The sequence below is a fragment of the Engraulis encrasicolus genome, chromosome 15 (genome assembly GCF_034702125.1).
Source record: "Engraulis encrasicolus isolate BLACKSEA-1 chromosome 15, IST_EnEncr_1.0, whole genome shotgun sequence".
Classification (NCBI taxonomy): Eukaryota; Metazoa; Chordata; class Actinopteri; order Clupeiformes; family Engraulidae; genus Engraulis; species Engraulis encrasicolus.
This window is the reverse complement of record NC_085871.1, coordinates 432,020-448,503: the sequence shown is the minus strand read 5'-3', so window position 1 is coordinate 448,503 and position 16,484 is coordinate 432,020. Positions and strand designations below refer to the sequence as shown.

At 44.0% G+C, this 16,484-nt stretch overlaps 1 protein-coding gene across 2 annotated transcripts in view; it reads left to right on the top strand.

Moving 5' to 3' along the window:
* The window catches only part of hmga2 (high mobility group AT-hook 2), a 42,437-nt gene extending 27,735 nt beyond the window's left edge, over nucleotides 1–14,702 (top strand). For both annotated transcript variants that reach the window (XM_063217838.1, XM_063217837.1), the window contains exons 4-5: nucleotides 4,370–4,402; nucleotides 14,532–14,702. In XM_063217838.1, the coding sequence (XP_063073908.1) occupies nucleotides 4,370–4,402; nucleotides 14,532–14,576 (78 nt within the window). In that variant the 3' untranslated portion in view covers nucleotides 14,577–14,702. The remainder of the gene's footprint in view (nucleotides 1–4,369; nucleotides 4,403–14,531) is intronic.
* Nucleotides 14,703–16,484: the final 1,782 nt, after the last annotated feature.

Genomic DNA, 16,484 nt, shown 5'->3' with positions numbered 1-16,484 from the left:
TAGGTGAGGAATTGGTTCTTGAAAGAATCCCAAGGTTCCCTGTGGAACCTTCATTTGCCACAGTGAGGGAAATGCCTCAGGATTATCTAAGGAACCTTTGAGAGGGATCTTCCCAGAACCTTTAGGTCCCCCTACAGTTAAATTGAAAGTTCTTTGAGATTTGTTGATTTTGAGTCCATAGGGGGTGGTAGCAGGCTTACAGTAGCATGCTAGACGGTGTTTAATTTGCACGTTCCTTGAGAGGGCATGCTGCACAGACAATATTTTATAGGGACAGGGGAGGAGTGCAAATGCCTGAAAATCCTAAAAGCATAAATCAGCAATGTAGGGGATGTGGGGAATAGATGGGCTTAGTGTGTGTGTGTGTGTGTGTGTGGGGGAGGGGGGGGGGGGGGGGAGTGTGTGTGTGTGTGTGTGTGTGTGTGTGTGTGTGTGTGTGTGTGTGTGTGTGTGTGTGTTTGTTTGGGGGGGTGTGGGTGTGTACGGATGTTTGTGTGTGTTTTGTAGAAGCAAGTATAGAAGGGTTGGGGAGGTGGGTATCATTATGACATTTGGGGGCTGACCTTCCTTTTCACCCAAACACAGAGAAGTGTTTGGTACCTTTAGCAAAGCCTTAACCCCCCACCCCTCACCCCATCATCACTGATGTTTGAACAGACAGACAATCATGCAGACATGCAGAGTAGACAATCGCCATGCTGTTTGTTTCTATGGGCAATTCTCCAAGTGATGTGTCTGCTCGTAATAAAACATGTTTTACTGTACTTCGCCATGTGAGGAGATGGCACTCTTGAGTATTGTGTCATCCATCCATCCCCCGTATCAGGCGGAAGAGGTAGACTTCTCCAGCTTTACACTGTAGGGCTTACCTTGGAATGAAACAGACATGCCATAACGCCCTCCCAACAACCCTCCTCTGTGGATACCTGTCTTTGATGTTATCATTCCTACGCATGGTGTGTGTGTGTTTCTCACTTGCCATCGGCTCTGCTTTTTTTTGAGTCATCTTGGTAGAATGCATTGTCTAATTGATGTTCCTGTCGAGAAGCAGGATGGAGCATGTCACTGACATCAGATCAGGTTATAAAACAGAGCTTTCATGACTCATAGGCCACAGAATGCCCTTTTGCTAATTTGCAGAAGCTATTCCATGTACCTAGCACTAGCAAGTTGTGTACAAATCACCATAGTGATCATCAGCTGCACTGCTGCATATTCTGCAATGCTCAGTACTGTGATAGCACCCTGCCCTTTGAAGTTACAATCCAGTTAATTGTCAATGTCGTCGCCTTTTGTTGAAACTGTGGTGACTGAGGGCAGTAGTGAATAAGGTCAATAGACATGTACAATCCCACCGGACCAACCAATAAACCAGAATCTTAACATTTCTTCAGTATTTGTTTGGGCTTCTTTTTCCCTTTATTGCATGGACAGTGAAGCAGTGAAGATATGAAAGGAGGTGAGTGGAAGGCAGAGATGTGTTAGGGCTGGGATATGACACAGATGGGATTACAACCTGCCTACCACAGGCCAACATTGAATTCAAACCCGCCCGTATTGAACAAAGTCAAACATGATGTACAAACTCTAAATAGGTTACCAGAAGAGGGGACACCATTGTATTCATGTCATAACCTTTTGCTGACGGTACTCAATACTTTATGTGCAAAACGTCCTTAATGTTTAAATGGTAGTAATATTTCCAACATTAACAAGTCAGTAATTTCCACACTGGTTGATAAAAATAGCACCAGGGGTGGAAAGAAGTTGGCTCCACTGCTTTCCAAAGAGGTATCCCTCATGGTGTGTTTCTCTTCAACGCTAGTTGTAACTTCTGAGTACAGGTCATCAGTCAAGAGCTTTGAAACCAATGATAAGACGTTTTCAGACCCTTGTTTGTGTCCAAAACGGTGGTATGTACAGTATATGAGATATGAATGCTTCAATATATTGGCTCCAAGTAGTTTGGTTTGTGTGATCAGTTAACTGCTGTCAGTTTATGTTGGGCAGGTTCACCCCTATTTCCTTACAGAGACATGTTTCATGTAAGCTTTAATTACTGAAATAATCTAGGCAACATACCGTAAATCATTTAAGTAATTCCATTTGAACTATTGGTCTTCCTCATTATTTTTTGTGAAAAACAAACACTTCTGGTAAATGGTTATGAATTGAGTTGTAGGTAGACAGTATTTTATGTGAGGGACTTTCCAGACTGGCATTAAAATATGTTTGACGCCTGTTGTGGCCTTAAAGAAGGCAACCCCTGTTCAGTAACAACCAGAGGCATTGACATCACACAAATGAAATGTTCACTCAGTGAAAGTGCTCTATTAGGTAAAGTTGTTAAAATTTAATGGTGTAAATACTATTGCATTCCTGATTTTAACAAGGCCTTTTTTTCAAAACCCAGTGTTTAATCAAAAACATATGTCACTTTAAATGTACTCTTGGATTCTTTCAGTACCACAGACTGTGGATTGATCGAATTTAGATGCTGAAATGGTTCACATTATTTTAGCATCGACCACACATTCACAGACTGTAGATTGATTGAGTGACTTTAATGACAATAGTAAAGGTTACGTGTTATGGACCAATGGCCAAGATGTCACTACTTTCAATGGTTTTACTCCAGCTATGTTCATAGAGCAAGGCACCGTTTTCTTTCAGTGCGCCCAATTTCTCCATAGATGTTCTGTCCAGGACGCGTAAACTCAGAGGGGAGCCGTGAGGGGAATTATGACATTCCGCTGGTGGCATGACCTGCGAAGTCTGACCAGTAAAAAACGGAAGGGTGTCAGGGACATGGCTACCTTTTGCACTTTCATGTGGTTTTCACATGACTAGTTTTCTGCAGATTAATGGCCAAGCTGACAATACTCCACAAAAACCCAAAACCCACTTTCAGCATCAACCTTGTCAATACAATACATTGGGATTTTCAAAACGCCAAATAAAAACTTAATAGAAATCAAATTTTATTACGAAACTTGTTAGGGAACCAGTGAACACTATTACAGTAACTGACTTGTTGACTTGCACTTTGAAAAATGGAGGCGTGATACCCCTTCATGAACATACAAATGTAGATTTAAATACTGGACCTTTAAATGCTATTCTGACTGGAAAAGCACATCTACTTACAATTTAAAATCGTTGCTACATTTACCACAGGGAATGAACCTGGGTCTGCAAAACAGAATCCGTTTTCTCACTTCACTTCACTTGTAGTCTTTTTTTTTAACTGAATCCAAACATCCCTGTTTGGACCATTTGAATCTTGATATGTGAAATCTAAGAAATGTCTGCAATGAAGGTGTTTAGCTGTGCCAGGCCCTCAGGTTAATTGTTTTGCCGGCAGTTTCCCAGGCTGTGGGCTAACTACTCCGCCGGCCCCACTCCATTAAGGAATGTACGCATCATCTTCCCAATTTCCCTTTATCGCAGCTTACATTCTTCGCTCGGATCCATCCGGTGTTGACATTTACTGTGTTACAGCCCACTAGCATTCCATGGAGAGCTGGCACAGAGAACACCAGCTGTTCCCAACAATCCGGCCTGGCGGATGGGATGGAGAGGGGTGGAGGAGAGGAGGCAGTGGTGGTGGGGGTTGTGGTGGTGGTGGTGGTAGTTAGTAGGGAGAAGAGGAGAGGGGGGGTCATGTGCTTAGCACACAGTGGCTGGCAAAGGCAACACACACACACACACACACACACACACACACACACACACACACACACACACACACACAGGAGGCTCAGCGCTCCTCAGCTGTCAGAGTCACTTCCTGCGTGCGGTGGTGGCAGCGCTTAGTGGTCGGGATGCAGCGGGCCGGGGGCACAATCTGGGCTTTGTGCGGAGCCTCCGGCCCACTCGGCTCCTTCTAGAAGGCGCCGCTGTTCTCCCCTGAAAGAATGTGTTCCAATGTTACTGCAATGTTGGGAGTCGCGGAGAGGATGGGGGACATTTCCCTGTCAAAAGTTCAGTGCGTGGTGGACGGGTGTGTCAGTGATTGGTGTATTGTGTTGCGTCGCAGCTAGGGGCACGATGAGAGGAGGTGACTGTGATTCCTTTGACTGAATGAAGTCACAGGATGTCATTCAGATCCACTGCAACTGCTGGTGACATTAGACTTTGTAATTGTTGTAATAGGAACTAATGCGGATGAATACCATTAAACATTTGTGCCATTTTGAAGAGTACTTTATGCACACATACACTATGGATAATGTGAAGAAATAATCCTACCAATATATCCCCCCCAGAGTATAGCAGTTACTCCATGTAGTAGTTTTGTGATTATGGTGGTCGGTGAGATGATGTTTACTGTAAGATCTAACACTGTCCTTCTGTCTTTCTTTTGCAGCCACAGCAAGTGGTCCAGAAAAAGCCTGCTCAGGTATGTGATGGCACTTTTGTGTTTTTAATTACTTGCCTTCTTAAAATGTAAGCAAGCACTTTGACTGGTCACTGAAATCAACTGTATTAAAGAAGGTAAACTGTATAGGATTTACCCGCCACTCAGACCAGAAATGGCAGCCAAAGAGGAATGATGTCTGGTATGATGACTTGTAATTCAAAATGGTTGATGTACAATAAATGGAGCATTTCCCACCTATTAATGTATGGAAAAGTAATGTCCAAGCCATAAGGAATAGAAAATGATGATGGTTCTAAATATTCATGGAAAACATTTGTGAAAGGGCAACACAAATCCATAATAAACAACTTAAACATTCCCCAGTGGACATTTAAAAGAGTATGACACTATATTGGGGCTAAACACTGTTAAAATCATTAACCTGGGTTTAGTAAGGAGGTAAGTCGTCTTATTTTTCATTTTAGGCGATGTCTTGTTTTAGACTCCCCCTGGGAGGTAGTATGTAGCTAAGCTAGCGGGAGTTAGTTCAACCATGTAGCACAACCCCCCTACACATGATTTGGGAAACAGTTTTTACTCCGATGCACATTTGTTTGTCACCGGTCACCGAATCACCACCTTGGCAGATGGGACTGTTGGGACTATTTTTTGCTGACCGCGAGCCACTGCTACAGTGCCCTCCATAATTATTGGCACCCCTGGTTGAGATGTGTTTTTTAGCTTCCAATTATTTTATTTTTTTTCTAAATAATATGGGACCTTAATGGAAAAAAGAGAAAAATCCAACCTTCAATACAAGTGCATTTATTCAGTGGGGAAAAAATCCCACATAAAGAAATAATTATTTGACATCAAATAATGTGTGTCACAATTATTAGCACCCCTGGTGTTAATATTTTGTACAACCCCCTTTTGCCAACAAAACAGCACCTAATCTTCTCCTATAATGTTTCACAAGATGGGAAAAGACAGAAAGAGGGATCTTCAGCCATTCCTCTTTGCAGAATCTCTCTAAATCATCCAGAGACCTGGGTCCTCTCCTCTGTACTCTCCTCTTCAGCTCACCCCACAGGTTCTCAATGGGGTTGAGGTCAGGGGACTGAGATGGCCATGGGAGGAGCTTGATTTTGTGTCTGGTGAACTATTTCTGTGTAGATTTGGCCATATGTTTAGGGTCATTGTCTTGCTGAAAGACCCAGTGACGACCCAGCTTCAGCTTTCGGGCAGAGGGCAACAGATTTTGATTTAAAATGTCCTGGTATTTCAAAGCATTCATGATGCCATGCACCCTAACAAGGTTCCCAGGGCCTTTGGAAGCGAAACAGCCCCACAGCATCACTGACCCACCCCCATACTTCACAGTGGGTATGAGGTGCTTTTCAGCATGCGCATCTTTCGTGGTACGCCAGACCCACTTAGAGTGTTTGTTGCCAAAAAGCTCAATCTTGGTCTCATTTGACCAAAGCACATGGTCCCAGTTGAAGCCCCAATACCGCTGGGCGAACTCCAGACGCTTGCGTTTATGATTGTGAGTGAGGAAAGGTTTTCTCCGTGCATGCCTCCCAAACAGCTTGTTGGCGTGTAGACAGCGCCTGATGGTTTATTTGGAGACTTTGTGACCCCAGGATGCTACCATTTGTTGTAATTCTGTAACAGTGAGCTTTGGAGATCTTTTGATTTCTCTTACCATCCTCCTCACTGTGCGTGGTGGCAAAATAAACTTGGGTCCTCGTCCAGGCTTGTTTACCACTGTTCCAGTTGTTTTGAACTTCTTAATTATTCCTCTCACAGTGGATATGGGCATCTGCAGTTGAGTGGCAATCTTCTTGTAGCCTCTGCCTGACCTGTGAAGGTCGACGCACATCTGCCTTACTTGTATGCTGTGTTCCTTTGTCTTTCCCATGTTTAAGAGTGGATAAGAGAAATGGCCTCGGTGTCACGTCATATTTATACCCCAGGGAAACAGGAAGTGATGAATTACTAATTAAATGTTCCTACATACTCTGGTAAACTTTGTAAACTACTGTAGAAATGTCAGAAATGCTTCAATTATATTTATTTCCTGGGAATTGTTAAGGGTGCCAATAATTGTGGAACAGGTGATTTAATGAAAAATAATTATTTTTTAGTCAGGGATTTTTTTATTTTCTTACAATTCATTTGAGTTGAAGGCTACATTTTCCTACAATTTTCAGTGTGACAGTATTCTTCTGCAATAAACACTGAATTTATTTTAAGGCTTTTAACACATCTCAACCAGGGGTGCCAATAATTATGGAGGGCACTGTATGTGTGGAGTTTTACATGCCGAATTAGCCTACCACTGCAACACAACAGTTGAATCAGCTGTCAGAGAATACACTGCTGCTTTTGCTCAAGTTTGAAGAAATACAGTATGCCCATGTAAACAATAGCCTATATTGTAGGCTTATATGCATAGACCCATGTTATGTAGGCTAAAGGTTTTATGTCCCTAGCTCAATTCTGCAAACTGAAAAATAAAGTATCTATGGCTGGCATGTTTGACATGGCCATACAAACCGATGCTGCACCAAAGCTATAGCTCTTCGCTGAACGGGCCATTAGAAGTTAGCACGGAGAACGTGCTAACACAGAGATCCTGAGAGATTTACAATTACTAACAACAGAGATGGCTGTCGTTTGTTTGTCTGAGCTGACAGGATGAGCCATACCTTCAATCTGGAGTTTACTGAAGAGGAACTAGACTGCCTGTGCAGTCGCCTTTGACTGCTTAAGGTATATCCCCGAAACGCGACGCTTCCAGTCCCCCATCATTCCTACCAGTCCCGTCCACCATTTCGTAAACGTATATGATACATACAGACGTGACATGACGTGCATAGGCTTAAAACCAAACGACTATTGTGAAAATGAAGCAAAAAATAGGGCAAATGGTAATACTGTTTTAATGGTTCAGTGGATATACCACATTAGGTACAGTGTAATAACCAGTGTAACAATATTTAATACAATGTAATACCAGTGTAACACCGCCATTTTTTTTACTTACATCATGTGTTTGTGCGTAAGTGGTATTACATGGTATTGCATATTGTTACACTGGTATTACACTATATTACATGGTATTGCATACTGTTACACTTGTTATTACACTGTACCTGATATTGCATATTGTTACACTGGTATTACACTAGTATTACATGGTATTAAATATTGTTACATTGGCTATTACACTGTACCTAATATGGTAGATTCACTGAAATGGTGAACCATTAAAATAAGGTGTTACCGGGCAAATCAATCCACCCAGTCAGAAGTTATGGGCCAAATGAAAATTCCGCCATTTTGAAAGTGTTGACCTCCAAACTCGAATCAGTTCATGAACCTACCCTAGAGCATTCACACACCAAATCTGGGACAAATCCATCCACCCGGTCAGAAGTTATGGACCAAACAAAAATTCGGCCATCTTGAATTCAGCCATCTTGAAAGTGTTGACCTCCCAACTCGAAGCAGTTCATGAACCTACCCTAGAGCATTCACACACCAAATCTGGGACAAATCCATCCACCCGGTCAGAAGTTATGGACCAAACAAAAATTCGGCCATCTTGAATTCAGCCATCTTGAAAGTGTTGACCTCCCAACTCGACGCTCCGCGTTTCGGGGATATAATTACGCTGATTGTGGCTGTGAATCAGATGGCTGATGTTTGCCTGAGCTAACATTGACTTGTATCAAGAATGCATCCAAGAAAATCCATGAAACGTCCGGCCATTCCGCACCCAACCCCCCCGCCCCTCCCCTAGGAGCACGATTTACGCAGATTTCAGCATCACATGCATGGATAGCTCCGGATATGCCGAAGGTGTATGCTCGCTCCCCTAAAAGCAACTTGGTTTCGGTATAGCGGTATGAAAAAGTGTCAGAATGGCGGTATGTCTGGATGGCAGTATGTCTGAATGGCAGTTTGTAACCTTGTAGCTTGCCTTAATTTACCTTAACTTAACTTACCTTTTGGTTAGCATACTGGGTACATTCCCTTAATTGCAGTTGCGTATAAGTTGTATCAAGTCTGAACAGTAACCAAAGTAAGGCTGTTTTGTTGATTCAGAAGTAATTATTATATCCCCGAAACGCGGAGCGTCGGGGATGTAATGGTTTTGCGTGTGCCGCCGCCGCGTCCGCCGCTGCGTCCGCCGCCGCGTCCGCCACCGCGTAAGGTCTTTCGTGTTAACGCGATAACTTTTGAACGGATGTTTGGATTTGTCCCAGATTTTTTGGGTGAATGCTCTAGGGCAGGTTCATGAACTGATTCGAGTTTGGAGGTCAACACTTTCAAGATGGCTGAATTCAAGATGGCCAAATTTTTGTTTGGCCCATAACTTCTGACTGGGTGGATGGATTTCTCCCAGATTTGGTGTGTTAATGCTCTAGGGTAGGTTCATGAACTTATTCGAGTTTGGAGGCCAACAGTTTCAAAATGGCGGAATTTTTATTTGGCCCATAACTTCTGACTGGGTGGATTGATTTGCCCGGTACCTTATTTTAACAGTTCACCATTTCAGTGAATCTACCATATTAGGTACAGTGTAACAATATTTAATACTAGTGTAATACCAGTGTAACAATATGCAATACCATGTAATACCACTTACACAAAAATACATGATGTAGTACAAAATTGGTACATGGTGTTACACTGGTATTACATGGTATTAAATATTGTTACAATGGTTATTACACTGTACCTAATGTGGTATATTCACTGTAATAGTGAACCATTAAAACAGTGTTACCATTTTCCCCATTTTTTGCTTCATTTTCACAATAGTCATTTGGTTTTAAGCCTATGCACGTCATTGATCTATGTATAGATATTAAATATATTTCTTTAATATTTTGTATTTATCATATACGTTTATGAAAAGGTGGACGGGAGTGGTAGGAATGATGGGGGACTGGAAGCGTTGCGTTTCGGGGATATACCTTAAGCAGTCGAAGGCGACTGCACAGGCAGTCTAGTTTGACTAGCTTGGCTGTTCGTTTTTATCACAGAGTAGGACTGCTGATAGCTGTTTACAGCCACAAGCCTTGTATTGCTGCAAACTAGAGTAGAGAATGACTGACAAACCCACTTTAATGGCTGTGCTAGTTAGCTCTAGCTCTTTTCGAAGTTGTGCTACGATGGGACATCAAATCTTTACATGGACCAAGGCTACTGTATGCACATACAATACTGGGCATACTGTATAACAGCAGCAGTGTTTTCTCCGACAGCTGATTCAACATTCTTGTCAGCCCAGCTCGTCAGCTGTAATGGAGCAGCGGTAATTCGGCATGTAAAAACTCCGGTAGCAGTGGCTCGCGGTCAACAAAAAAATAGTCCCAACAGTCCCATCTGCCAAGGCGGAAATTCTGTGACCTTTTTTTTTGCTATGTGGACTCAGTACAAACAAACGTGTATCGCGAGTCAATTAGGAGTAAACATTTTTTCCCCAAATTTTGTGTAGGGGGGCTGTGCTACATGGTTGAATTGACTCCCGCTAGCTTAGCACCATACTGCCTCCTAGAGGGAGTCTAAAACAAGACATGCCCTAAATGAAAAATAAGACCATTTACCACCTTACTAAACCCAGGGCAATGATGTTAACCACATTTAGGCCCGAAATAGTGGCATAAAGAAGTGCTGTAGAAGGAATACATGAGCGGAATTTCACAGTTTGGTTTCTCTATATAAACACTACGCATAAATGTCAAATTACAGACAAAAAGACAAACTTGTTGACAATGAAATACGGACATACCTCTCCTCCCTTTTACATGTAGGCCTATTTCGTTTTGCTCCTGTCTTTGTTGATCAAAGGACAAATGTAAAAGAAAAAATAGGTCTGGCTATAGGGTAGAGTTTTGCACTGAAGTGTTGCATATCTCACCAAAGCAAATGGGAAAACGGAGTAGATCAGCATCTGTCAAGGTGATGTAGAATCCATGTGGCTAAGACACTATTGAAGAAAGAAGGAAAAAGACAGGATGTATACTGTGTGTGTGGTGGGTGGCTGGTGGGGGGGTTGTGAGAGAGAGTTTGTGTCTGTGTGTAAGTGAGCATGCGGATTTGTGTCTGACAAAGACAGAAAGAGGAAGGGCAAGAGACTGTGTGTGTGTGTGTGCGTGCGTGTGTTTGTGTGTGTGTGCGTGCGTGTGTGTGTGTGTGCTTGCGTGCGTGCGTGCGTGCGTGTGTGTGTGTGCGTGTGTGTGTGTGTATGTGTGTGTGTGTGTGTGTAAGATGGGGGTGAGGGGCACACCTGTAGCAAGGAGGTGAGTGCTTCAAGGTCTCTACACTAATCTGAGGCATAACTCACAGCTGACGTAAGACCTGCATGGACGATCATCACGGATCATGTAAATCCTGTTGTGCTATGTGAGGATTCCTGCACCCCCACAACCCCCCAACGCGCACGCACGCACGCACGCATGCACGCACGCACGCACGCACGCACGCACGCACGCACGCACGCACGCACGCACGCACGCACGCACGCACGCACACACACACACACACACACACACACACACACACCTCCCCTCTCCTTCCCCTCCACATATCACACATGGATATGCACTTTGCCAGAAGGGGATGTTTTGAAGAGATCATGCTTTGCCGGAGCGTCCTTTACTGTGCTTCAGCGGAGGGAAAAGTCCATATTTGGAGAAAAAACAACATTGTGAAACACCTGCATTTCATAATTACATTGCTTACACATTCAGACATTTATATTTATTATTAAGGGAGTACACAATGCGTTTTGCAGCGTTAATATTCCCCTTTCGTGCTATGTTAAATTCAACTCTATGAATTAACACTGCACAATTAGTTCCAAATCAGTTTGGCTTTTCAGTGGTAGTTCAACACTAAAATGAACACTAGAGCATACTATGGTGTATATGGTAGGCCTATGCTGATATATTCTATATCCTGCTATGGTTAATGCGTTTGACTACACTGAAGGTTGAACTGAACAGCAACTTGTCACCGAATGTAGTCAAAATGAATATTCCTTCACAATCAAAACATTTGTGTTAACAATGCCTCAGAATATGGAAATCAAACTGGTCCACTTCAGAAAGACTAGGCCAGGGATGCCTGGAGCACTCTGATACCTTTTTAGTCATTTTATTGCGGTGCAAACATAATGACTGATATTTCGATGCAGTGCCCGTTCCACTGTCTGCCGGCCTGGACTGGAAGCACCAAGAAGGTGCAAGTGACTTCCCTTTTCCAATGCCTCCGAACACTTGTAGTGGAAGCATCATCCTTTCGTCTTAAAGAAGGCATTTGTTTTGCTTTGTTGTACATGAAGCCCTAATACATACGCATGTACATGCATGCACAGACTCCAGACTCGCACGTACACACACGCACGCACGCACGCACACACACACACACACACACACACACACACACACACACACACACACACACACACACACACACACACACACACACACACACACACACACACACACACACAAACATTTTCCCTTATCCTCTACTACTCTGCACTTCAGGAATCTACACGGCTCCCTGTGTTCGCTGGTGCGGAGCCGTTTTGGGTGTGAATGCATAACTGGTTGCTGATTTGTTGCTATGTGGGAACAGAAGGGGCCGGGGCCAGTATTGCCAGATTGGGCGGTTTCCTGCCCAATTGGGCTGCTTAGGATGGCTGTGTGCGGGGAAAATGGATTTTGGAGGAAAAAACGCACTATTTTTGGCCATAGAAATCAATAGAATTGGGCGGGATTTAGTGCTTCCAGGCGGGTTTTGAGATTTTTTTGGGCTGGAAATCATCAGCCTCATCTGGCAACCCTGGCCGGGGCGTCTGGAAGCTGCGCGGCGCAGGTCGCTCAGGGCCAACAGGAGCTGTGCAACACATAATAAATGGCATCGAGTGGCCCAGACTTTGGAGTAGGCCTGCATTCGCTTTCATCTCGCTCTCAACGCGTGTGGAAACACACTATAGTGTGTATATGCAAACCAATGCTTACAGGAACACATTAACACATGTAAGCACGCATGCACGTGCACACATGTGGACGTGCACACACACACGTGCACGCACACACGCACGCACATACGCACACACACACACACACACACGCACACACACACATTGCAAGGGTAATAAGAAAGGGGAGCGCAGGTGGGTAGAGTGAGCCGACTAACTGGGAAGCTGGTTTTTGTGCAGCCCCTTTGTCCTAATGAGGCCCAGACCTACATGGCCGGTCTGGGCCCTTAGTGATCTACTTCACGGGCCCCAGTAAGAGTGGGGTGGGGGTGCTGTGGGGTACTGGGGATGAAGGGTTCAGGCAGAGAACTAGCTGCAGCAATGCTGTACAGTGTGCGATGAGCATGCCGTCCATAGGGGAGTTGATTACCATTTTTGTTGAACAAGCAAGGGCAGCACCCCCCCTCAGATTTTCATTACAGCCAGAGAATTCAGTGCCAGATCACTTTTTATTCAGTTTAATTCATTCGTTCGTTCATTCATTCATTCATTCATTCATTCATTCATTCATTCATTCATTCATTCACTCACTCACTCACTCACTCACTCACTCACTCACTCACTCACTCACTCACTCACTCACTCACTCACTCATTCATTCATTCTTTTTACGTTTCTCTGGTGTAGTAAGTGAGTGAGTGAATGAGTGAACGAACAAGGAAGTAAATAAATGAAAGCCCTGGCCAAGGGTGGAATGTGTGAGGGGAGTGTGGCTCAGTCTAGTCAGGGAGTCTTGCTCACTTGTTATTGTTCCTCCTCCATCCTTCAGAGAGGGAGGGGTCGTGTGTGTGCGTGTGCGTGTGCGTGTGCGTGTGCGCGTGCGCGTGCGTGCATGCTGGTGGTGGGAGTTGCCAGGGGTGGTCACAGTATGACCTAGTATGATTAAAGAATTTTGTGTGTGTGTGTGTGTGTGTGTGTGTGTGTGTGTGTGTGTGTGTGTGTGTGTGTGTGTGTGTGTGTGTGTGTGTGTATCTGTCCTCCACTACACTTGAATTCATTCTCTCTCTCTCTCTCTCTCTCTCTCTCTCTCTCTCTCTCTCTCTCTCTCTCTCTCTCTCTCTCTCTCTCCCCCCCCACTTGCCTATGTCACACATGGTACCATTTAGCCGCCCCTTCACAGCTGAAGTGTCTGCTTGGCTAATGAATGGCGCTGGGGTCGTATAATGCAGACGGGGCGCTCTGTGCAGCCCTCTGCTGAATGGGTGCTCCGCCACGGCATGGGAAAGGAAGAGGGCTATAAATTGTGTCATTTATCCTCCCCGAATAAAATGAAGCCATGTGGAAAATGAAATCCATTTCATTCTGAGAAAGCAAGCACCAGGAATGGCCTGCCTGTGTGTTTTTTTCTGTCTGGGGCTTTTTCCCGCTCACTCTCCTCGCCTCCTGTGCACAAAGGTGGTCAGCCGAACAAACCTTTGTTTTATTTCTTTCCCCAGGAATGATTGTGAACGTTGTTGAACATCATGAAGTAGAGCAAGGGCTCTTAGCTGTAATGAGCAATGAGTGTGCTTGCTGTAAACACAAGTGTTTGAGTCTGGTGCAGGACAGCGACAGTTTAAGTGGACGAGAAATGTGTTTGCCCCTTTTCCTCTTACCACTGTGAGTTCACTGGGTGAATAGTTGTTTTGTCTGACGTACCAATTCCTGTATTTTCAAAATTCAGTTGATTCATTGCCACCCGCGAGCAATCTTGATGTGATGTGCTACGCTACTTGATTGTGTTATGCTTATACACATTTTTTCTCACTTTTTGTTGCTTACTTCATAACGATTCTGCAAAGGAAAGTAGAGGTACTTCACGTGAGCGCATTATTGCAGTGTTACAGTAACAAAGCAATTATAACGACAGAGGAATTCACCAATTGTTTCTATTGCATGACATCAGAGTTTCTTTAAAAAATCTTTGAAACCTTCAAAAGTTTTTTGAGACAATAGTTAAGTAGTGTGTGTTAGCTACGCTTTGTTGGTTGCAATGCTATTACTGCTAGCAGTCAGCTACATTGCTTACTGGCTAGCAATGATGGTTTCAAGAAATACAACCCTGGCAGTGTTGGCCACAAAGGTTACTAAGCGAGTTGTGTTTTGTTGTTGTTATCACAGGAACAAGAAGAAGAGGCCGAAGAGGAGTCGGGAGAGGAGGACTAAGAGACCACAGCCTTCAACCTCTACCTCAAAATCAACTGTCAGGTCTTTCAAAGGGAAAAGACTGTCTTGACCACTTATTGTTGACTTTCCACTTTTTTGTTCTCAAGTTTGGTTCCATATTTGAAAAAAAACATTGTTTTTTTTGTTTGTTTGATTGATTTGGGTGGCTTGAGAAGCACACACACACACACACACACACACACACACACACACACACACACACACACACACACACACACACACACACACACACACACACACACACACACACACACACAGACGCACGCACGCACGCACGCGCACACACACACACACACACACGCACACACACACACACACACACACACACACACACACACACACACACACACGCCTAAAAAAACAAAAGCAAAAGATTGTTCCACCACAAAGTTATAAACTGCTGTAAGCACACATGCAGGGGTCAGACATGCAACATGTGTCTGTGCTGCGCTCGCTACGGCCTCACACTAAGCAGTCACACATAAACAACACACACACACACACACACACACACACACACACACACACACACACACACACACACACACACACACACACACACACACACACACACACACACACACACACACACACACACACACACACACACAGGCTGGGTTGACGGATTCTCCAGACCTCTTTTGGGAAGAAGGAACTGAAAAAAATCTGGTTTTGTCATTCAAAAATTAAGAACATATGGCTGTTCCTATGTATCAGTAGTGTAGTGGTGGCTCAAACAGACACACTTACTGTACTGTACATATCTACACAAATGCGCGCACACACATGCACGTGCACGCATGCACACACACACACACAAACACACACACACACACACACACACACACACACACACACACACACACACACACACACACACACACACACAACACACAACACACACACACACACACACACACACACACACACACACACACACACACACACACACACACACACACATCAAAGCAAACAAACACACGTACACACACACTCATCCTCCAGTTTAGCGCAAGACCACCAAAGACATTGGAGGAACAGAGCATTTTCCTATTGGGTCCTTGTCCTTCCTGCTCAGAGTGAAACCAAAAAGAATGACATGAGCAAGGCAGGTGTCTCCTGATGAATTGGCCATTTTCACATACAATAACATAAATATATATTCTTTATCACTTTGGATAAATAGTTCTCGATGTTCAATGGCTTGCTAAAGAATCCTAAACATATTCTAGGTACCGTACCTCTGTTTGTTATCATTATTATCTCGTAAATTTCGGTGTGTCTATGAGACCTGATTGGCCAGCCCTGGGCTGGTCTTTTAACCTCAAGTGCGATAAGCCGTGGCCTAGTGGTTAGAGAGTTGGTCTTTCAATCTGGGGGTTGCGAGTTTGAATCCCCCCTGACCTCTCCCCACATCTCCATCCATGGCTGAAGTGCCCTTGAGCAAGGCACCTAACCCCACATTGCTCCAGGGACTGTAACCAATACCCTGACAAATAATAACTGTAAGTCGCTTTGAATAAAATGAAAGCGTCAGCTAAGTGAAATGTAATGTAATGTAAAAAAAGCTACCATATTATCATCTGAGCAGAAAGCAGCTTTTGACCAGTCCCTTCCCTTTAAATCTAGCTACCAGTGTGGCTGCCGCCAGTGGTAGCAAAGGTGCCTTAATTATATTCTCTAAATGTTTTGTCCACAAAGTCCGGCACACTCACTTTCCCACTTCCAGAGTTATAAGGGCTGATCTTGTTGCCTTTAATAATTTGATGGACTTGAGTAGAGAAAAGAAATCAAGATCGCCTGACACCCAAGCGTGAGTTAGTTGGTTTAATAACCAACCCACAAGCTATTTTTTTTCACCAAAATCAGACTGAGCTTTATCTCTAA